Source organism: Mustela putorius, unplaced genomic scaffold, assembly GCF_011764305.1.
Source record: "Mustela putorius furo isolate JIRA1106 unplaced genomic scaffold, ASM1176430v1.1 tig00003869_pilon_pilon_pilon, whole genome shotgun sequence".
Classification (NCBI taxonomy): domain Eukaryota; kingdom Metazoa; phylum Chordata; class Mammalia; order Carnivora; family Mustelidae; genus Mustela; species Mustela putorius.
Window position 1 is genome coordinate 711,239 of NW_025422021.1, and position 23,936 is coordinate 735,174.

At 37.9% G+C, this 23,936-nt stretch overlaps 2 protein-coding genes across 2 annotated transcripts in view; both read right to left on the reverse strand.

Moving 5' to 3' along the window:
- Nucleotides 1–23,936, reverse strand: part of PPP1R1C (protein phosphatase 1 regulatory inhibitor subunit 1C) — a 116,528-nt gene that overhangs the window by 46,752 nt on the left and 45,840 nt on the right. The window contains exons 3-4 of the mRNA XM_004768944.3: nt 11,842–11,879; nt 9,719–9,779 (exon numbers count right to left, since the gene is read on the reverse strand). Of these exons, the coding sequence (XP_004769001.1) occupies nt 9,719–9,779; nt 11,842–11,879 (99 nt within the window). The remainder of the gene's footprint in view (nt 1–9,718; nt 9,780–11,841; nt 11,880–23,936) is intronic.
- On the reverse strand, nt 13,394–14,665 carry LOC123388002 (mitochondrial-processing peptidase subunit alpha-like). The gene is given in 2 exon segments (XM_045066872.1): nt 13,394–14,028; nt 14,031–14,665. Coding segments are annotated over 2 exon segments (564 nt in total). The 5' UTR covers nt 14,248–14,665; the 3' UTR covers nt 13,394–13,681.

The following is a 23,936-nucleotide window of genomic DNA, read 5'->3' on the forward strand; positions in this document are numbered from 1 at the left end:
CTGGGTGATCCCCATGCTTATCTGATGGGCACCCTTAGGTAAGTCAGCACCTTATAGGATTGGGCACCTCTGACTTTTCAATTCCTACCAGGATAAGAGCAAAACCCTGGCAGGTATTTCATTCTCCCCCAAGTCCTTCTGTCCCCCTTCTATCCCTCTCTTGGGTTCCTTCCTCCCTTCACTCAGGCTCAGTGAACATGGAAAAGGAGCACACTTGACTCTTCATCCAGGGTTCAAAGAAGTACTCAGAGTAGTTCCTGCCTACTCCAAGCCTGTTCTAAACCTTCTCTTTTCACATATTGTTTCCCTATGCCTCTACAGCAACTCTGTGGGGTAGGTATCATCAACATTTTACCGATGAGAAAAGAGAGGTTAAACTCATCGACTTGCTGAAGCTGAACAGTTAATAAACTGTGGCGCTGAGGTTTGAACTCTGATTGCCTGCCCCCCAAAATCCATGTCCCTTCATGTTGGGTCTGGTAAAATTATTAGGACCAATGGCTTTCCCTGATTTGAAGATCCTCCTTCAGTTATTATCATAGGTCACATCCTTGCCACTACCCCCCTTTAAACACCTAGTTAGTCTTTTTATGGTTTCCCAGCGTAGGTTTTTCCTTATTTGCATTTATTGCTAAAGTACGAAAAGAGGCTGAGTTAAGATGAAATAGTGAGATCACAACCATCCTTGAAGAAAACAGAACGTAGAGGTTCCAATGCTGCAAGCTTTCAAAGACCTCTTTGAATACCAGAAGAACAATCTCTGGACACTGAGGTAACTAAAACTTTCTTTCTTTTTTTTTTTCAAGATTTTATTTATTTATTTGACAGAGATCACAAGTAGGTAGAGAGGCAGGCAGAGGGGGAGGGGGAAGCAGGCTCCCTGCAGAGCAGAGAGCCCAATGCGGGGCTCAATCCCAGGACCCCCGGATTACGACCTGAGCCAAAGGCAGAGGCTTAACCCACTGAGCTACTCAGGTGCCCCAACTAAAACTTTCTTTTAAAGAAATTACAAAGAATGAAAGGAAGAACCTTTTCAGAAGTACACATAGCATCTGACTTACTATGCATTAAAAATGGTAATGCGATACTAATAGAGCCAGCTATACAATGCCATTTTCAGTCAGCTGTTTCGCTTCATGTTCAAATTTCCTTTTTAAATCGATAGCACTTGCTTTGCTCTCCTCAGTTGAGGGCATTTGCTTTCCAGTAAAACAGGCACATGCACAAAATGAGGATGGAAATGAGTCAGCTATTTCCTGTCCCAAGACTCAAACCTCTTTGCTTTTCTGAAAACATGATTCAAGCTATCCAACAGTAATCTAATTGGCTGTGCTATAAATGACAAGGATGACCACCATATGAATACCAAAAAAGTGCACACGGTATTTAGTAATCAGCTGTCATTTTTCTGATAATCCTCAGAACACTCTACTTACATAATTATAAAGCACTATGTTACCAAGGGTAATGGAACTCTGTTTTCTATGCAGACTTCAACTTCTGTCATTTTTGTGCATCCTATACATTATAAATTTATGACTCATCTGCATAGATGAAAAAAGTAGTCAGCACAAAATATCTGAAACACGATGATGTATGTAACAATAGTGCTCATAATATCCTCTGGTTTTATGGGATGGAGTCCTGACATATAAGTCTCTTTGATAATTGGTTGAACAGCAGCTTTCAGGGGGATTGATGTCAACTACAGAGAGGTATCTATGCTACAAGGCCCTCTCTTTGCCCTGTTCTGTTTGATATGTTTATTACAAATGTGGATAAAAATACCAAAGATAAGTTTATCTTATCTGTAAATGACACATGATTGAGATAAGAAATGGATGATAGAATCACAATACAAAATAAGACATGTTCATGTGGCAGACTGATTCTAACAAGAGGAAATTCAATTGGGATGACAGCACTGTCTTGCTTTTTGGTTAAAAAAAGACATAATGCTAAAATGGGAAATGTATGGTGAGTAAGAGGGCTTAAAAGCAACACATAAAAAAGTCTTGGAAGTTTTGAATTTATACTAAGTTCACTATTTTTCATCAATGAATATGGCTGCCAGAAAAATTTAGTAAGATTTTAGGTTGCATTATTAGAATTAAATAATCTGGGAGGAAGAAGGTGCTAGGCATAATTGAAGTCTCTATTCTATTCCCATCAAACCACACTTAAATATAAGGTTGTTATTGAATGATGTACTTCTAGAATGATATAGGCAAAGTGGAGCTTATTGGGGGATCAAGAAAGAATGTAAAAAAAAAAAAAAAAAAAGGAATGGCAGGCATAACTGAAGTTGAGATATTTTAACCTTGAAAGAAGAAGTAGTAAATTAAGGGTGAGGTGAGGACACAATAGATATCCTGAAATATTTAGGTAGTTGCCATTTTAAAATTTGCCACAAACAGCAACAAGACAAAACAATACATGAATACAAATTTCTAGGGCCCTCAACAGAAAAAAGGTCTAATAGACCAGAGAGAAGGTAGATATAATTAGGAAATGACTCATTACCAACACTTGTGCATTGTGTATATTTTTAAAAAATTATTCAAAAATATATTTATAATGCTTATTTCCCAAGCATTTTATGAAGCCCTGCAGATATAGTAATAAATAAAATAGACACTGTCACTGTTGCCACATGCATCACTTGCAGTCTAGCTGAAGAAAAAGACATTAGTAAATAGCTGGACATCATATTTACTTGCTATGAAAGAAATTTAGAGATGGTAACTATCCATTGAGACTTTATAGCTATAGAGAATTTAGACTGGAGGGTTAGTGGAAGCTCCTTTCAGAAACTGATCTTTAAGGACAGGGCTTGAATGATAAGTAGGAGTTATCCAATGGAGAATGAGGACATGGAGGAGGCAGGGAAGAACATTCTAGGTGAAAGGAAGAATGTGCGAATCTCCTGAACCAGCAAAGAGCTTGGTGCATTCAGAAGCTGGCAGAATACCAGCATGTCTAGGACCCAGTGGGGGAGAGAAGAGGCAGACTGGAGCCACAGGCCAGTAAGCTTTGAAAACTTTGGTCTGGAATAAGGATTTTATCTAATGGCAATGGAGAGCTAGTAAGGAGTTTTAACCAAGGAAATAGCATATAAAAGTTCACAGTACTTTTTTTAAATGTATGGAAAACTCATGGGAAGCAAGAAGAGAAAGACTAGATGTGGAGCAACCAACATAGCTTGATTTATTGTACTTCTCTTTATTGTACACCACAAATACTGAGTTTTTTAGAAATTGAAGTTTTGTGGCAACTCTGTATTAAGCAAGTCCACTGGTTTAATTTTTCAATAGCATTTGCACACTTTGTGTCTTCGTATCACATTTTAGTAATTCTTACAATATTTCACACTTTTCATTGTTATTTTATATTATGGTGATCTCTGATTAGGGATCTTTAATGTTACTACTGTAATTGTTTTGGAATTCCAGGAACTGTGCCGAAATACGATCGTAAACTTAACTGAAAGATGTGTGTTCTGACTACTGTACTGAATAGTTATTACCTTCCTCCTCCCTCCTTCTCCGTGGGCCTCCCTATTCCTTGAGACACAACAATATTGAAATGAGGCCAATTAATAATCTTACAATGGCTTCTAAGTGTTCAAGTCAAAGGAAGAACTGCAAGTTTCTCACATTAAATCAAAAGCTAGACATGAGTAAGCTTAGTGAGGAAGACTTGTCAAAAGCCAAGATAGGTCAAAAGCTAGGCCTCTTGCGCCTACTTAGCAAAACCGTGCATGTAAAGGAAAGTTCTTAAAGGAAATTAAAAGTGGTCCTCCAGTGCACACACACATATGACATTCTAATTGCTGATTTGAGTGGTTTGGATAGATCAAACCAGCCTCAATACTCCCTAAACCAAAGCCTAATCCAGAGCAAGGCCTTAATTCTTTTCAGTTCTATGAAGGGTGAGAGAGATGGGAGCTACCAAAAAGAAGTCTGAGGCTAGCAGAGGTTGATTCAAGGTTGTTTTGCTTTGTTTTGTTTTTAAGAGAACACATGAATGGGGGTGGGGGAGGGGCAGAGGGAGGAGGGAGACCATCTTAAGCAGGCTCCATGCCCAGTATGGAGTTCTGTGTGGGACTCCATCACATGAGATCATGACCAGAGCCGAAATCAAGAGTTGGATGCTTAACGGACTGAAGCACCCAAGCACCTCTTGTCCATGAAGTTTAAGGAAAGAAGCCATCTCTATAACATAACAGTGCAAGAGGAAATAGCAAGTGCTGATGTAGAAACTGCAGCAAGTTCTCCAGAAGGATCCAGCTAAGATCATTCATGAAGGTGGCTACACTAAACAGCAGATTTTCAGTGTAGATGAAACAGCCTTCTGTTGGAAAAAGATGCCCTCTAGAACTTTCATAGCTAGAAAGCAAAAGTCAATGCCTAGCTTCAAAGCTTCAAAAAACAGCCTGAATCTCTTGTTAGGGGTTAATGCAGCTGGAGACTTTAAGTTGAAGCCAATGCTCATTTACCATTCTGAAAATCCTAGGGCTCTTAAGAACTTTGCTAAATCTATTCTGCCTGTGCTTTATAAATGGAAAAACAAAGCATGAATGATAGCACATCTGTTTACAAAATGGTTTACTTACTATTTTAAAGCCCACTGTAGAAAACTGTTGCTGAGACAAAAAACATTCATTTTAAAAGTTTATTGCTCCAGGGCACCTGGGTGGCACAGTGGGTTAAGGCTTCTACCTTCCGCGCAGGTCATGATCCCAGGGTCCTGGGATCGAGCCCCACATTGGGCTCTCTGCTCAGCGTGGAGCCTGCTTCCCTTCCTCTCCCTCTGCCTGTGTCTCTGCTGACTTGTGATCTCTGTCTCTCAAATAAATAAATAAAATCTTAAAAAAAAAAAAAGTTTATTGCTCCATGACAATGTACTTGCTCACCCAAGATTTCTGATAGAAATGTACAAGATTAATGTTTTCATGCCTGTAAACACAATATCCTTTCTGTAGCTCATGGGTCAAGGAGTAATTTTGAATTTTGTGCCTTATTAATTAAGAAATACATTTAATAAAGCTATAGCTCCCATAAATAATGATTCCTTTGATAGATATGAGGAAAGCAAATCAAAACTTTCTGGAAAGGATCCATTATTCTAGGTCTACTGAGAACATTCATGATTCATGGGAAGAGGTCAAAATATAAACATTAACAGGAGTTTGGAAGAAGTTGATTCCAATCCTCATTGATGACTTTGAGGGGTTCAAAACTTCAGTGGAGGAAGTAACTGCAGATGTGGTAGAAACAGCGAGAGAACTAATTAGAAGTGGAACCTGAAGATATGATTGACTTGCTGTAATCTCATGATAAAACCTTAACAAATGAGGAGTTGCTTCTTATGGATGAGCAAAGAAAGTAGTTTCTTGAGATGGAATCTATTCCTGATGAAGATGCCATAAAGAGTGTTGAAATGACAACAAAGTATTTAGAATATTACATTAAACTTAGTTGGTAAAACAGTGGCAGGGTTTGAAAGGACTGACTTCAAGTTTGAAAGAAGTTCTGTTGTGGGTAAAATGCTTTCAAATAGCAATGCATGCTACAGAGAAATCATTTGTGAAAGGAAGAATCCACTGATGTGGCAAACTTCATTGTTGTCTTCTTTACAGAAGTTGCCGGGGCACCTGGGTGGCTCAGTGGGTTAAAGCCTCTACCTTTGGGGCGCCTGGGTGGCTCAACGGGTTAAACCGCTGCCTTCGGCTCAGGTCATGATCTCAGGGTCCTGGGATCGAGCCCCGCATCGGGCTCTCTGCTCCGCAGGGAGCCTGCTTCCCTCTCTCTCTCTCTCTACCTGCCTCTCTGCCTACTTGTGATCTCTGTCTGTCAAATAAATAAATAAAATATTAAAAAAAAAAAAAGCCTCTACCTTTGGCTCAGGTCTGATCCCAGGGTCCTGGAATAGAGCGCCACATTGGGCTCTCTGCTCAGCAGGAAGCCTGCCTTCTCCCTCTCTCTCTCTGCCTACTTGTGATCTTTATCTGTCAAATAAATAAATAAAATCTTTAAAAAAAAATTAAAAAAAAAAAAAAGAAGAAGTTGCCACAAGGGAGCCTAGGTAGCTCAGCTGGCTGACTCTTGATTTTGGCTCAGGTCATGAACTCAGGGTTGTGAGATCAAGCCCCTGAGATGGGCTCCATCCTCAGGAGGGAACCTGTTAAAAATGTTCTCTCTCCCTCTCCCTCTGTCTTCCTCTCAGTCTCCCTGCTCATACTCACTTGCATGCTCTCTCTCTAAAATAAATAAATAAAAATCTTAAAAAAAAAAAAAAATTGTCACAGCCACCCCAGCCTTTGGCAACCACCACCCTGATCAGTTAGCAGCCATCAATATGGAGGTAAGATCATCCACCAGAAAAAGACTATGGCTTGCTGAAAACTGAGACAATGGTTAGTAATTTTTAGCAATAAAGCATTTTCAAATGAAGGCCTATATATTATTTGTTTAGAAATAATTCTATTGTGCACTTAATAGACTACACTATAGTGTAAGCATAGTTTTTATATGCACTGGAGAATACAAAAATTCATTTGATTTGCTTTATTGCAGTGATTTAGAACATGCCTGTATATCCTGGCAAAGAGATGATTGTGATTTGAAATATGCTTGTGATATCAGAGATAAGAGAAGACAGAAGATGGGAGAAGAGAGAGGATGGGAGAGATAAGAGATACCAATGGGGGAAACCTAAAAGAGCTAGTTTTCTACTATTGAAGAGAGTGAAGGAGAGGGAGGACCCCTGGAAGCTCTCAGAACTCAGCAATATTCAGCTAAGCAGATGGATATTCCACTTGCTGAGAAGGGAAACAGTGCAAGACAAACTGATTTGATGCTGAGAAGATTCAAAAGTCAGTCGTGAACATATTAATTTTGATCTCATTATCTCTTTGATCTCCATGAGACATGTTAGGTAGGTGATTGGATATTTGAGTCTGGTCAATCTTTGGACTTGCTGCAGCAGAATCACTTGGAACTTTTGATTATCTGTCTCTACCTTAGGCCTAATACTGGAATCCTCAAGAGGACATAGCCAGCGTAATACCCTGAGTTTAGATGCAGTGGAAAAAATTCAGTCATCACTTGACTAGTTAACATTTAAGCTCCTTGAACACACTGAATACCTATAATGTTATGAATAGAAAGACAGCCAGACCAAGTACTAAATCTGTTATTACATTCTAAGAATAAATGTGCTGGACAAACCATGAAACACCTCTGAAGGAAGAGAGCCATATAAAGATTCTTCTTTTTACATTGCCATATTTGTATCAGATGGTGCTGCCACCTTGGCCACAAACTAATTGATCCAAGTACCAGGCCCTAAAAGGCAACCACCCAATGATTCCCGTGGTCCTTGAGATGATCTCTTAAGACCTCAGCCCAAATGATGCACCATTCTGGATGGTAATTAATTTACCAAATCATATTTTCCTCTTTGATGAGAGGGAAGGGGAATGGGAAAAATTAAAACTAGAAAAACAGAAGCATTTGGATAAGTAGATCGGGACATGTCTCTGTTTCCTGAAACCTGGTGGAGACATAAGTACCACTGTTACCGAAAGAGAAAAATTAAATGCACTTAGGAGATAGGAGACTAATCTGTCCATGCATTAATTGAAATAGAAATAGGTGGGGTATGTAGCATCTCTCCCTTCCTGCCACTTTGGTCTCTGTACCTGGTAATTCCTCACAATTGAGCAAACGAAGGGAGAAGGAAGGAATTTGGCCAGTTTGTTTTTGTTTTGTTTGTTTTGTTGTATTTTGCTTTGTTCTACTAACCAGTTATTTGCTAGGTCTTTCATGAAGTCCTAGTTGGCCTTTTTGTCAGAGTAATTTTTTTAGAACTAGTTAATCACTACTGCTGAGGCTTTGCTCTCCCAGCAAACTTTTTTTTTTATACTCAATAATGTATAATGATGTTCCACTGCAATTTGAAGGATTACACATTTCAGAGCAATTGTATTATTGTATTTAGCATCTCAATAACATTTCCTATGCTAATTCATCTTTCTTATGATTGAAGCTTCTTAATGTGCTCACAATGCACCATATGTTACCATAGCTTAATTTTGTCTTGAAATATTCATTTCTAGCTCTTGGGGACAGGTAGACTGAATAAAACATGTGGATTTGGCTTTTTCTTTCTCTTCCCACCTTTTTTTTTTTTTTAATATATCAGAAGCAGGAGATTTATCCAGGTATTTACTAGTTATAAATGAGGGCCTAAGTGGCTTGTAATAACACCCTGGTAGCCTCTTGAAAGAATTACTGTGCTTTCCCAAGCCTTTAACTCATGACCAAAATGACTGTCACTGAATGGCCATCTTGGAGGGATAGACAGTAGTAAAGTAAAGTCACATGTTAAAATATGCAATATGACTAACTTCCCTAAATGTTAGGATCCCACATTCTTATGATATTTGAGAGCTAAATATAATGAAAGCCCTTGGGGCTTTCATTTTAAGAATTTCCTTTAAAAATAATATTATTATCCTCTGAGGACAGGAGAACAGTATTACTTTATTTAGTTAAGCCATCCTAAAATAGAACAGAGGAAATCATTAAATAGTGAACATATATCTTTTACTCTTTCCCATTCATGCCAAAACTGTTGTGTCTTAAAAATACAAGATGGCTTGCAATAGGAAATATATCTTCAAATAATGATATTTATCTTTGGAGAGGGAAGCCTGATACTCTCAATAATTACCCTAGAACAAAGTGCAATACTGATAACCGTATTATTTACTGCAGTCTTACAAACAAACAAACATGGTATTTTATAGCTACACAGGAAGGAAGTTTACCGAAAGCAGTTATTAATGTGTCCATTTATATTCTACCTCCCTGGAAAAAGCCTCACATCTAGAGAGAACACAGAGTGGAAAATTTCACTCCCGATGTAGACATCTCTCCAGACTCCAGAGGAAACTGCTCATCTGGCCTCTCCTGTGGTTGAAACTGAGCTTGATGAGCCACCGGGCCAACAGCCCAAGCGACAGACTGGAACAGGAGCTGCTGGACCGAGCACACTCTGCCTCATGTCAGGAACATTTTTGTATGAGAAAGAAAAGAGGCTTTTCCTGGATCTGGTGTCAGTCAAAGTTCTAACATACTTAGATATTCTTTTAGCAGTTCTAGTTTTGGGGGAGAAATCTGGGAAAGTGCCAAGATCTGAGCTGGCAGTTTTAGTTGTTATTTGAATAGCTGTTATATAAACAGCTAAGTAGCTGGCTGATTGGGTTTCTTAGAGCTACACTTGACACAAGGCAAGGAGGCAACACTTTACATTAAATTTGCTCCCAATTCAAGTTATTCTACTTCACTAAGAAAAAAAATAGTAATGGTCTGGCACCATGGACAAGAGTAATTAGGGATTCTGCAAAGACCCCTTCAAGAAAATATGTGAGGAAGAGTAAAAGAAAAATCTTTGTCATTATCTTGGAAAATGAAAATTTCCAGACTGAAATTCTGAGACATCTCTACTTATTCCTTCTTTAGCTACCCATTTTACTCTTGATGAAACTTAAGTTATAAGTGGATAAAATATCTTATCAAAAGTCTCACTATTAAGTTGTAGAGCTCAGACTAGATCCAGCTTATAATCAAGCACTTGGTCAAGAAAACAGGCAGACTGCCAGCCATGAATTTAACACTCACAGCAACCCGAAACAGTACCTGAACAGTACCTTTCATGGCTGGTGGTGTGTACACGCTCTGCTTCCTTTGCTTTGGGGATGCATTTTGTGACTGTAGACAAAGAGCAAAGAGGAAAAGAATTATTTGAATAAAAATTAGCCCTGTGAGGGAAATAAACACTGTGCCATATTTCAAATAGCTTTCTGATTCCCCCTATTATGATATATAACTCAAACCAATGAGAAATTACAGACATGTTCGCTGACAGCAGTTTTAAGAGATATATAAAGTGATTTTATCATAAAAATCTTCATCGCAGTCTTAAAATTACTCTTTTTTGTCACCTAGTATTATTCATTTATTTTTAAAAGAAAGAAAAAAAGAGACACCAATCTCTTTTGAGAAAAAAAAAACAAAAAACACACAACTCCAGAACAATGTATACTCCAAAAGCTATGTCCATGGGATAGCTATACCTGCTCATAGGAGTTTTGAGTGGTTCTGGTTAGATAATGAGAGCTTTGGTATGTAATATCAATTATAAACTTCTGGAATTGATACGTTCAAGTTAACATCTACATTTACTTGGAATTACAATGTTGAGATAATATTCTCTTCTATTTTCAACAGATAAATAAGTCTTTTCCTAACAAAACTGGTGTGTAATACTCTCACCTACATACACTAGATCAGGGCTGAATGATTGATGAGAGAATAAAATTACAAAAATTGGAACAAAAAACACATGTCATGGTTAAAACCACAAACTAATCATATATATATGAATATAAAAATAATAGTATTTATTATGATAAAATACATATATGTGGTCTACATCCCAATCAGATTATGTCAAAGTTTCCTTTTTCATAGTGTATTGATTTATATTTCAATGTGTAAAGGCAGTGGTCTTAATCAATGAGCTTTCATGTCTGGATCATTTTTGCTTTGAAAAGGTCAGGAATAAATATTTACAAGACTTTTTTGGGAATTATTCTAGGAAAAACTAGAAACTGCTTCATTGACAGTACATAGAATTTAAGTTATCTTCCCTTATACACACTAAAGGTTATTTGCCCTTGAAAGTATCATCAAGATACACTTGCTTAATGCAAAAACAATACATTAAAAAGTAAAAAAAAAAAAAAAAAATTCAACCAATAGTTGTTTAATCTATATCAGCCAAACAAATAGTACAAGCAAATTTCTCCAAGACAGAATGTTTCAGTACCACCAGTTCATTATGCACAGGTATAGACAGAGTGACACTATGTTAATGTTCAACGTGTGGAACATCCCTTTACTGTATTCAGTCTCATCTGGTTGATTTCAAAAAGTAATAACTTTTTGGATTTCTCACATGTTTATTTCTATATACACACTCAAAGATCAAGTAGAAAATTAATCCTACAGAAAAGTTTGTTTAGTACCACGTAGTAAAACTTATCAAGCAATAAAAACTGCTTTATATGTATGTAAGAGTTCAGTTGTCAAGGCATTTTCACATACACAATCTCATTAAATTTTTAGAAAATCTCAAGAGATACTATTCGGTATTTTGTTCTTTCTACATTTTCCTCCGGGTATTGCTCTATGCCTAACTAATACAGCCACGGAATTGACTCATACGTCTGCAGACTGGTCAATAGTTGTTCTATTTTTGAGCATAATTTACTCACTTCCTTTTATCTAATATATTTTATATTATCAGCTCCGCAAGCTTCCCCTGGTTCCTATTTTCCATCTGAACTCCCCCATGTGTATGTTAACCTCTAGCCTCAAGGTCTTCTCTTGGCTTCACATACCAGAAGACACTTTCAGAGGGCCTGCTCCCCCATTTTCTTGCTCTAGGACTCCAACATTGGCAGGCCCTAGCCTGTAGTTGGTCATAAACAACTAGTCACTAAATTAAAAATATCAATACTATTATCTTGTCACGTAAAGCAAAGGTTTATTTTACAAGGTTTTTCAGGGGTTGGCATTTCATAGGTCGAGAACAAAAGTAGCACAGAGGCAGAGAATTAATAACCCCATTTTACTGTTTCTTCAGTCAGGAAAAGCAAAGTAGTTTTTATATCAGTTGTACTGATGTATTTTATAAAACATTAAGCCTACCTAATTATGTTTCTAATTGATTTGAATACCTATTTATACAAAATATAAGAAAACTTACTTCGGCTTGGGTGTTGGTCACCTTCTTGTCATCTATTTCTGCAAAAGAAGTAGAAATATTTCATTAGAAAGATGATTTCTTCTTTATAATATGCATATTAACATTTTTGGCAATTTGATAAAAATAATTAAATAATCTCCTTCTTTTTTTAAAGACTTTATTTATTTGACAGAGAGGCAGAGAGCACAAACAGTGGGAGTGGCAGGCAGAGGGAGAGGGAGAAGCAGACTTCCCGCTAAGCAAGGAGCCCTGTGTGTGGCTTGATCCCAGGACCACAGGATCATGACCTGAGTCAAAGGCAGATGCTTGGCTACCCAGGTGCCCTGCCTTATGTTTGTTTAATCTCTGTGGCTTAGGGAAAGGGGGCAGAAGAAGATGGTTTTCTTTTGAGATAATATTTTCCTTAAGTTTTAAAAAAAAGCATTAAAAAAAAAGGCATATCTCTTGAAATTCCAAATTGCCCTCCTTCCAGTAATCCAGAAAGGAAATCAGGGAAATGGCTCTTGAATCAACTGTTGGTGTCATCAACCTCACAGTTTTAAGGCATAAACAACCTCCTTTGTGAATTTTGCTGCCAGTCTGCTCACTGTAGCTTGTCAAATTTTCCCAAGCTGGGCACTAAGCTGAACAAAGCTCCTTTTCCATTCTGTCCTATCACTCTGACTCTGACAGTGGCAGCACCCTCTTTTCCATATGCCCCTGAAAAGAATGTTACTTTGTCAGAAATATTTCTTATAACAAACCTAGGGAAATGTGTAGGCTATCTCTATAAAAAGGAAATGTGAGGAGGAGGAGAGAGGAGTAAGAGGTACTCATGTGTTGCCCTTCGATGGGTGGAGGACCTCTAGGCTGAGTTTCTTTCATACTCTACATGGATCTTGATATTTTTTTAAAATTTTTTATTTTTGACATTTTTTTTTTAACATTTAAATGTTTAGTTGACTTCCTTAAAACATCTCTCTCTCTCTCTTATCTGTACTGCAGAGGCTGGATTTCTCTACATTTCAAAAAATAGGACTTGAAGGGGAACCTGTGTGGCTCAGTCAGTTAATTGTCCCACTCTTGATCTCAGCTCAGGTCTTGATCTCAGGGTCATGAGCTCAAGCCCCAAGTTGGGCTTCACCCTGGGCATGGAGCCTACTTAAAAAAGGAAAAAAATAGGACTTGGAGACTCTCTTCTCCAACCAAACTGCAGCCAGATGTTGTGCAATCCCTGACTGCCAGGTCCCAAGGACTACTGCAGCATCGCAACTCCTGGAAGTGGTCAATGTGGATTTCCATTTGGGACCCCTGACAGGGGAAGGGGGTGATCGTTCAAACTTGCAAACCACAAAGTTATCTTATATTGCCAAAGCCATCTGACTTCAACTCTCCTGAAACATCCAGACATGTAGAAACTTAGTCTGCTACCTTTTAAAATGTTCACAGGCTTTGCCGTTACTCCAGCCAGCAACTGTAAGAAACCCTGCCCTACGCTGGGCAGGGCTGACTGGCCCTCCAGTCCCTGTGAGGAGGCAGTCTGGTGCTGGCTGTCACAATGGTAGCTGCTAATCTCAGGGAACATAGGAGAGAAGTCGGAACACTAACCTGGTTTTCCTACAGAAGGCTGCGTTTAACCTTCTTGCACTTTATCCTAATGTTCGCTTCAGTGGGAAGGTAAACATTTTATTCCACTGAGTGGCATATTTAATACTGAAGGCAGGATATTGAGCTGTGCTCAGTGGCAATAAATTTGGTCAAGTTTAAGAAAAAAGTCCTAGACTTTGCACCGCGTAGGAATTTTGGCAATAAATTCACATCCAAAGAAACATGCCTCAACATGGGCTCTTGTCTACAGCTCTTATCTGGGTGGGATCTTGGAGGGCCTCCAACCAGAAGAACCCAGATGTCCTGCACAGGTGTGTCTTCGCTCCACAATGCAGCCGGAGGGCTTGAGAGTCAGCAGGTCAGTCAAATCCCCTGGAGCGGCCACTGCAGGCTTCCCGCAGAACATTTCAGAAACAACTCTCTGGCCGTCTTCTAGCTTCGCATTGCACGGGAGTATGCACAGGTCCGGGGGCAGCTTTCTGGAACGGGTCGGCAGTACCTGCCTCCCTACAACCTGGAAGATGTGTCTGCACTCCAGGTTCAGCATGAGCATGGACCGGAGCGGCGCCTTGGTTCGCTCCAGCGCCACCACCCACACATTCCAGCCATTAAACTGAATTTCTTCGGGATGATTTCCACCGTGCTTCGAACCTGTCCAGGGTCGGCCCAGGCAGGGACGCACATGAACCTCTCCAGGTCCGTGTCTCCGTAGCTGTGTGCGTGTGTGTTTGGGGAAGGGGGGGGTGCTACTGGGGGGGTGGGGCACACGCAGTGATGCCTGTTGAGCATACGGACGTAGAGCCTGGCTGACACTCCCATGCTGAGCCGCTGACCTGTGTGAGCTCGGGGAACCGGCAGGGCCCGGGCTGACGTTGGACAAGTCGTTTTCCAGTCTGCAACCTCTGGCAATGGACTATTAATACCGATCTGTTCGCTTCCTCAGCCTCCTCACAGGCCCAGGCCCAACGGGTTCCCGGGAGGTACTTCCTGGCGCATTGCACCAGCTGCGCATGCTCCGACGCACCCCAGCCCGCCCGGTTGGGTCTGGGGTGTGGTTAGTAGTTTGTGAGCAATGAAGGGCTTCACCCTCCATCTTCGCTGTGTTTTCTGTGGCACAGAAACGGTGGAGACCCACTGTGTTCTCCCGGTGAGCGGCCTCAGGAATCCCTTCGGGGAGAAGCGGTTCTGGGTCGGGTCGCCTATGGAGGGCCTCCCGCTCGGATGGACAGGTGTTTGCGTCTTCCCCAGTGAGCCTGGAGTGTGGGAGCACGCGGGCAACAAGCCTGCCGCAGTGTGCCGGCCTCTACCGTCAGCAGACGCGGCGCACGCGGCGCTCTCGACGCCTGCAGGGCCACAGAGAAGAGCCCGCGCTTTTCCAAGGTAAGCAGACCTTGTCCTTCGCGCAGATCCACCAGAAGGTGAAAATGCCAGTTTTTCCACTAAGCTCTTTTGCCGCCGATCTCTATACTGAATCAGGAAGAATGCCTCCCGTTCAAAATTGTCCGCGCGTGTGTGGGGAGGCCACCCGGAAGCGAGCTATCCGTTGTGATTACTTCAGTTTCAAACTTGTCCTGTCCATCTCCTGGAGCCAAAATGGGCGTGGGCACGGCGGGTAAGGGTGAAGAGAGTGGGGTACTGGGGAAAAGCACCGCCGCTGCTGACTTGTGTGGGTGCGCCGGCTCCAGAGCCTGCCTCCCGCTGCCTCCCCCACTTTAGCCGCCATGGTGTGTGTGGAGGGGTGGGTCTCCCCGCCTCTTGACTTACTGGCCCAGTTACCCTTTCCTGCCTCTTAGGTGAGTGCCAAAGCCGAGAGACTGAGTCCGTGGTCCGAAAACTGAATGAGTTCATCAAAGAATAACTGCCTGACAGTGATATAGATCTGCATTTACTGACATGAAAACATATACTGTGTAGATTGAAAGGATTTCAAAACTATACATATGTAATTTTTATTTCATGAAGTATAGATAAACTATCTGGAGAGAGGCGATAGGGAAATGCCTGTATATTCATAGGATATAGTCAGTATTGTAACTGTGGTACCTCTCGATGATTCAGTAACTCGTTCTGTGTCTCTATCTGCACTGATTCTTATTCTAGTGAACCTGCGTTACTTTCATAATGAAAAACTATGTGTATCATGTGGATATATAGAAACACATATATGTAGTAAAATTTCTATGTAAGGTCACAGTGGTGTTTCATATAGCAAGAGACGACCAAAATAGACAAACAGCAAATAAATTAATTAAATAAATCTAAAAAATAAAAAATAGATAAGCAGCTAGAATGAATAGTGTATGGATATGGGTATGGATAGATAAGCAGCTAGAATGAATAATAGTGATTATTCATTCTAATTTAATGTTTTGAGTACTAGATTTTTAGAAGTTATGAAACCTCCTAATAAATTTACCCTCCCTTTATAGGGGTAGGCAAACAAATTATTGGCTGCGGACAGCAATCACAATTGTTTGGTAGAATCACTGGAAGTATCTGGGTGATTATCAGATAGCTGTGACTATACTAAGTTGAGCAATTCTATCAGTGCAAAATCTTTTGCTATCATCTTTTAAGTAAATGTCAAATATGATCCATTTCAACAATGCATGTATTATGATCCATTGGATTGTTAAATGCCAGTGGTGTTTCTTTCCTTTTCTTTTCTTTTTCTTTCTTTTTTTTTTTTAAATCTGTTTATTTCTTTTAGAGAATACAGAGGGAAGGGACAGAAGTAGAGGGAGAGAGAAGCTCAAGAAAACTCCACCCTGAGCTGGAGATTACGATGGGCTCCATCTCAGACCCTGAGGTCACAACCTGACTGAGACCAAGAGTCAGAGGCATAACCTAATGTACCACTCAGGCACTCCGACCAGTGGTGTTTCTTAATATTTTGTTTATTCCCTGGGAGTTTTCAGAATTCAGCCCAGGACTCAGAACCTATTGCTTTAAGGATAAAATGGTATCTAGTCATTCAGCCTTGTGCTTTCCTGCTGTTTGACTAAAACACACACTAAAACAGTGTCTTTCCAAGGCAACTGTGTAGACTTCATTTGTTGTATAAGTCAATGAAAAAGGTTTTTATTCTTCTTGGTTCATTTTTCTTATTAATATTTGTCTTGAACAGATTAGGTTAGCCAGGTAAAAGTCCTTTTTAAAAAAACACAGAATTTTGTTTTACATTACAAGTCTGTTTCGTATGACTCCAAAATAGCTTATATTTCCTCTACTCTGAATTTTGGAGGAGTATCAAAAAAAGAAACATAAATTACATTTTGTTTAGAATTCAAACATATGGTTTTTTCCCACTTCACTCATTTGAGGCTTGTTCTAATTAGCTGACAAAAATTTAGACTATTTTAGTCACCTGACAACAAATTAGAATCATATGTGTTTGTTATATGATTATATGATCATTTGATTTTACTGAAAATACTAGCACAAAAGAAAACTTCATATTTTGTGATTTCAGTTATTTCACACCAAAATACAAAAGCAGAAATAACTAATCCTAAAATGTAATAATTTCATATTAACCAGTTTACAAAATTTTAGGTTGAAGCAGCGAAGCAAATTCTGCTGTGTTGTTGCAATGATCTCACATTTGTTTTATTCATATGAGAGTGTCATAGGAAAGTAGTGGGGCCAGTCATCGTCCAGTTCAATAGAATTCACACACAATAATGGTGGTTTTGTGAAATTCAATCCTATTGTGTGTGATGCCAAGTCTCACTCTTACACACACACACCCCTAGCTAGATTATTTTATTTATCAAGGCATTCCTTTGGCATTGTCTAAACATAACTATTAACAGAAGAGTTAGAGCCAAATATCCTGCTCAAACAGGAGGAAGGAAATTGAGATTTCCCAATATCCTTTTCTTTTTGTGGCTAAGACTGTAGGTTTGTTTTCACTGATTCTTACTTTATCTCACCAATTTGGCATGGAACGAGAGCTCTGGCCAGCTAAAGCATCTGCAGAATTTTATTATAAATATCAGTTTTGAATTTCTTTTGTGGTCAGTGGCACCCTCTTGATCCAGTGTGTACCCTCCATCATTTAACTGCAATGTGATAAATTCATTTTCCATAGGTTTTCTTCTTTGTTGCAGTTGCCATAAAAACTGTGCTTTAAGTTGTTAGTTGCCTGTGACTTTGTTGGAATAATAGATTAAGAAAAATCAGATTCTCTCATCCCTACTGTCTTTACCAAAGGAAGGTTCAGGAATGAACATTGGAATGGCATCTTTTAAATGTCTCTTTGCCGTCCACATTGAGGTTTCTATTGGATCATCTCCTTGTAGGGATACTTAAGATTGTCACTTGATGATCTAACTAGTACATATTTCTCTACTTAGGAAAATGGCTATAAAGTCAAGTGAAAAGAATTTTAAAATCTAGAAAAATTTTGTGTATAACCCCCATATTCTAGTTGGTCACCACACTATGACACCACCAAGTTTTCTGCTGTGTAGGTTTATTTCTATGATAAATTGAATGCTTATGTTACATTAACAAAAACCTGGGTAAATATTGATCCAAGATTCTTAATTTCCTATCAATTAGGTGTTTTGTGATATGTGTAATTAAGTGTTCTATCCATTAACTTATAGCACTTTCCATAACTTTTATTAATAACTGAAAAAAATATTGCCTCTACCCCATATTAAGCAATCTAAGACAGTGCTTTTATAGACAGATCCTTCTAAAGGCAGTGATTGTAGGAGCAGAGGTCATTGACACCTGTATAAATTAATTAATTATATTAATTATTTATTATAAAATAATAAGCATATTATAATTAAACTATAATTATTCAAAGCCATCCCTTAAAATAAATCCTGGAAGAGAGATCATACTATTTTACTGGACTACCCTGCACCAAAAAAAAAAAAAACACAAATAAATAAAAAGAAGATGAAGTAAAGTTTTTATATATTTTGCTAAAATTTGTGTTAGTGTCACTTAATCTTTTTCTACCAAATTTATCATTAAAATCATCAATCTATAATTGATGCTTTATAATTTTTAAAAAATATAATAAAAATATAATAGAGTATAAATCATTGTATTATCACAGTTTTTAAAGTTTTATAAAATATTAACCATCCAGGGACACCTGGGTGGCTCAGTGGGTTAAAGCCTCTGCCTTTGGCTTGAGTTATGGTCTTGGGGCCCGGGATGGAGCCCTGAGTCGGGCTCTCTGCTCGTAGGGGAGCCTGCTTCCCTTCCTCTCTCTCTGCCTGCCTCTCTGCCTAATTGTGATCTCTGTTTGTCAAATGAATAAATAAAAAAAAAACTTTAAACAAACAAATATTAACCATCTGTCTTCACTAAACCTGACTTATTTTATATGCATCTTATATCCAAAAATGCATGGCTTGAATATATTTGAAGAGTGGGAATAGATATGAAGAGGTCATTTTTTTTGTCAACATTCACTCCTATATGCTAGTCAAATTTTTTATTAAAAATTTTTTTCTATTTGTTTTCTGAGGCAGTGAGACTCATCTAATGTATCTGTAGGAATTTTATATGCCTTCACAGCAAAGTTTGAACTGAAAAACAGAGGTCATATAAGTTTACAAGCCATGAAGACAAAGTAATAATGTCTTAACTAATTTTTTTTTTAATTTTTAAAGATGTTCATCAATGGAAATACTGCAGGTCGTGTGGTAATGATATTTAGTTACCAAGAAAAACCAGGACCAGCTCTTATGAACCTTACCACTTTTCCCTGGGTAGTTCTGTACTGAAAAATTCCCTCGTTAAACCACAGTATTCCAGCTGCCATAGTAAATGTTCCAAAAAGTTGATTTTTTACCTCTTCTACTAATCTATTAACAAGAGTGTAAAGACTACAATTGCATAGACTTTACACACTGGCCGACTTCTAAATTATTCTTTCCCATTTCTCAGGAACACTAATAACAAATTGAGTACAGAAAATTGCAGAATAAGTCTCATTCATGCACATGTTTTTCCCCCATTTTTTTTCTATCCTGTTGAGATAGTATTGAAGTGAATGCTGCATCTTTTCCCATCAAGTTCATCAGTAAAATTCAAAGTATTCAGATAAAGATAGCTTATTTTCACATCCAACCCATGTGTGTTGCTGGATTATGAAAGGCTTAGCTGTGGTTTTTGTTTTTGTTTAAAGTCAGAATGTACTTCCTTCTCTATGGGAAGCTTCTCTGAACATTCAGAGAGAATGTTTTTGATTCTCTCCTTTTTAAAGTTAGTCAAGGGAAAATATTTGACTGCTATAATACAATCTGGTTGAAACTGCAGTCAGATGTGTTCTGGGACTCACACTCTAGGAAATGTATGCAAAGCATACCCAAATTGATAAATGATGTGGAAAAAAACCTTCTACATTAAAATATTTTTCTTTGAAATTACCTCTGAGCTTTGCATTTGTTTTATGTTTCACTTTATTAGAAAAATACAGGTACTGATTTATGAATGGCAAGTGAACAGGTATGATTAAATAAGGTAAAATTTGTATTTATTTTGTCAAGGGCCTAGAACAAGATAATTAAGCAAGGCTGTGTGATCAATCCATGACCTATTACCAGAGTCTGTCACTGATCAGAGAAGCAGTGAGGGTGCTATTATGAGTTAACATGTGGACAAGCAGAAGGTTACAGAGTGTGAAGTGGGTAGTAGAGGCAGCGTTTTTATTCAAGACTAAACTTGAACAATGTCAGTAGATAGAGTTCTGAGAGGCAGTTCAGCCCTAAAGACCAGAATTGGGGTTTCAGATTACAGTACAAGCTGGCAGGGTCATATAAGTAGGTGGTAAAAACCAACTTTCATAAAACTAAACATTAAGACCAGGGACACAGCCATTGAGAGTCTGGGCTGTTAGAGGATGTTTACTAAGAGACAATATAAATTATAAGGGATAATCACAGAGCTAGGAAAATAAACAAAACAACAACAACAACAAAAATACCTGCTTTAATATTAAACTTTGAGGTTTTGCTTGGGGTAGTATGTACTAGTTCGCAGCATGTCAGTGATACCATTTATTAGAACTAGAAAAGCAAGATAAATTCCAGAATGCATCAAGACCTGCAGAGCAACCTACAGAGATCAGAGACATTTCAGAGTGAAAGGCTGACAAGTCCTATTTGGCCACGGGCAGAGGGCCACTGCAGGAGAACAGAGAGAGAATCCAGAGATTTTGGTGATTGTGTGGGAGTAGAGCAATAAAATTGAAGACTTGCTCAGCATATCTTAACAGTTACATGTTACACTCCTTGTCTAATAAGTGGTGTTACCTGCTTTGGCAGAAAACTGGGGTACTGTCCTAGATCTTTAGTGTATTTGCAATCAACTTTTCTTTTAAATTTTTCCTAGCACTAATTTGTGGGGAAAAAAATTCTGTTCTGTAGAGGAGTAGCAATGGAGGAAAGCCATTTATAGCTTTCTTTTTGAAGTGCCCTAGAGATTTAATCACAAGGACATTGGTGCTATCTTTGACAGTCTCAGAAGGAATTTACCATCAGATATCTGAAAACAGCAGTGAAATCTAAATGATCACCTTTTAGCAGATTCTCTATTTTGGTATCTAACATATTTGAAGGTAGAACATCTTTCTTTCCAAAGACTCTTAGATCACAACTGTTGAGGAGATCATTTGTGCCTGTGCCTTACAGAGAAAGACAGAGTTAAAGACAGAAATTCTATGGATGGCTTTAGGTCCACTAGTTCAAAAACAGTCACTGACCCATGAGTCTTCAGGACTGAATAAGATAAATCATTTGCGAGTGAAAAAAATTGCCATGCACAACTCAGGTCTTCATTTTGTATGTGTCATTACCTTGTGGTTTTAGCATTCTATTAGCATAGAATCAGTCGGTCTAAAGTGCCAGAGAAATCTATCATGTATTTCTTACATAGAGTAGAGAACGAGGACACTCACTGTTTCTTTTTAGTAGAACAGTGCAAAATCTAAGACAGCTATAGTGAATCCTCTTTTCCTGACTTATTATCAAACTCTCTACTTTTCAAAATGAGCTCTAGTCAGCAGCCTTTTTGCTGAAAGCCTGCTGGGCTCTGTTGGAGGCCTATCATTTGGGGCTGTGAGTTAAGCCACTAGGCAGTGGTTTCAGCTGTGTTTTTCTTTGAGCTCTTAGATTTAGTCAAAACTGGTGCCCAAATTAAAACCACCAGAGCAATGAATTTATATGCACTGGAAAGGGACATGGGGAAAAGAAGCAAACAGAAATAGTTTCATCCTGTTGTGCCAAGATTCACACAGCTGTATTGTTCTTTCAATATTATTTCTAGCTTTCCACTTTTAATTGATAGAAGTAGAGACACAACCTCATTACCATATAGGTTTTTATGTCTCAGAGCCCCCTACAAAATTGTTCATTTTAGGTGAGAATCAGGTACAAAGTAGTCTATGTGGAAATAGTGAAGGAGATGACAAGGAAAACACAAAATGGATCATGTTGGTTTATTAAGAACTCTCGACCAGTAATTGTCTTGTGAGAGGAGTTAGAAATCTTCCAAACTACTATTATGCTTATATTTCATCATTTCTGCTGCCATTTCCAAACACAGCAAAAGAACAGAAAAATCAGATCATTTAAAACCTCAGAAGTCTGTTTTTCATTAGTATTCTTGATTTTTATAAACTTAGTTTCTCTTATAAAACATTTTATCCTACCACAGAACCAGCTTACATGAGGTCCAAAGAACTGTTAAATCATCTTATCAGTTGTGATTTTCAATCATTGGTAAAATTTTTCTGCCTATTTGGAGGTTAGATTTCACACATTTGCTCCAGGAAAAGAAATTGATTCCTTTAATGCATGTTTCTTAATTTTTTTTTTCAGGAAGGGGTGGGGATTGACATCAGTTTAATCATCCACACTTGTTTTAGTAAATCCAATTTTTAAAAATTTCTATCTCATTTTCATAGAACTACCTAAAGAACTGATTATAAATTATATATTTTATTTTTGCATCAGTTTTTTAGATTTATTTAAAATTAATTATCAGATGTTTCAGGCAATGTGGACAATCAATCAAGTCATTATTTAATAAACACTTATTATCTTCCCAACAATGCGCTCCTTATTATTTTGGCCTAATAAACTTAAAAATAGTTAGGATTTGAATAATTCAGCTTTTAACCAATTTCAAACACTAAAATTTTCATTATTTGGTCACATAGGATATCACAGAGATACTTTTAGCAGATACCCCAGATGATTTCCATAATAAGGTGCCTTAAAAGTAAGAAGAGGAGAAATGATTGAGGTGAACATGTAAACATTATTCAGAGGCCAAGCACTCTGAACAGCAATGACAGAACATTTTGAGGCAACTTAAGAACTTTAAAGATAGGTCTGAGTAGCACTGGAGTTCGAAAAGAATTAGCTGCTTAGCAGTATTTGGAATATTTAGTATATTTAGTAGTCTTTTCACTTAATAGAATATTTCCTCTTTTTTTATACTAACTGCCAAAATCGACAATGTCTCATTAATTCTGCTTAGTTCTTAATCATGCTATTTGATATCTTCTATTGAAAAACACTTTAATTTTTTCCCAAACTATTTTGGGTTTCAACTATGTAGACATACCACTGTGAATTTCAAAATAATTTTATCTAATTCTACTATGAGTAGACCATGGTAAAATGACATAAAGTAAAACAGCAATCTCCTTTTAATGAGAATGTTCTATAAAAAAAGGCAAATGTCCCTTTTTTAGTTGTATATATATATTCCTAAAAGTTACAAAGTGTCATCGTACACATTAAGTACATGTGGATACCTATAACAACATGATAATATGTTCATAGCTTAATCAAGAGAGAGCATCCTCTCACTAATGATAATTTGTTTCTGTTAGTAATGGAAAGAAAGGCCAGTCGAACTATCTTTAGAATTCTACTCTACTTTACATAACTTTTTGTAAAAAAAAGTCTTAAAAGTCTTGGAAAACATAGAAGTTGGCTTTTGTCAGTAGACCATCTGTAAACATTTACCTCAAATTCTGAGCAATATTTTTCAAGAAAAGATACTTTAATCATTCAGTTTTAAAGATTGACAGAATTAAATATCTGTGTATTCAACTCTTGGTGTTTTACTGTCCTGGAAATCTTAACCTTCACACCATTTCTCAATTTTTTTTCCTCATATATAATTTATTTGAGGATTTCATGGTATAAAAAGCCTATTTATAGTAGGCACATGGAAGAACTATTAGAGGAAAAAGTACTGTAATTAGATATACTTCAATATATTTAGCACCAAGTTCAGATAGGACAACAGAAAAAAATTGTGTGTGTGTCTGTTCGTGTATGTGTTTGTGTGTGTGTGTATCAGGAGGAAAAATAGCTTTATATTTATTCTCATGTCTTTAAACATTTTTTCCTATGAATGGTGATATAAAAGGAATATTAAATCAAAACTCATACTTAAGTGCAGTTTATCAGTTATATGACAGATTGTGTTTTTTAGCAAGGTTGTCACCAGGGATCTAA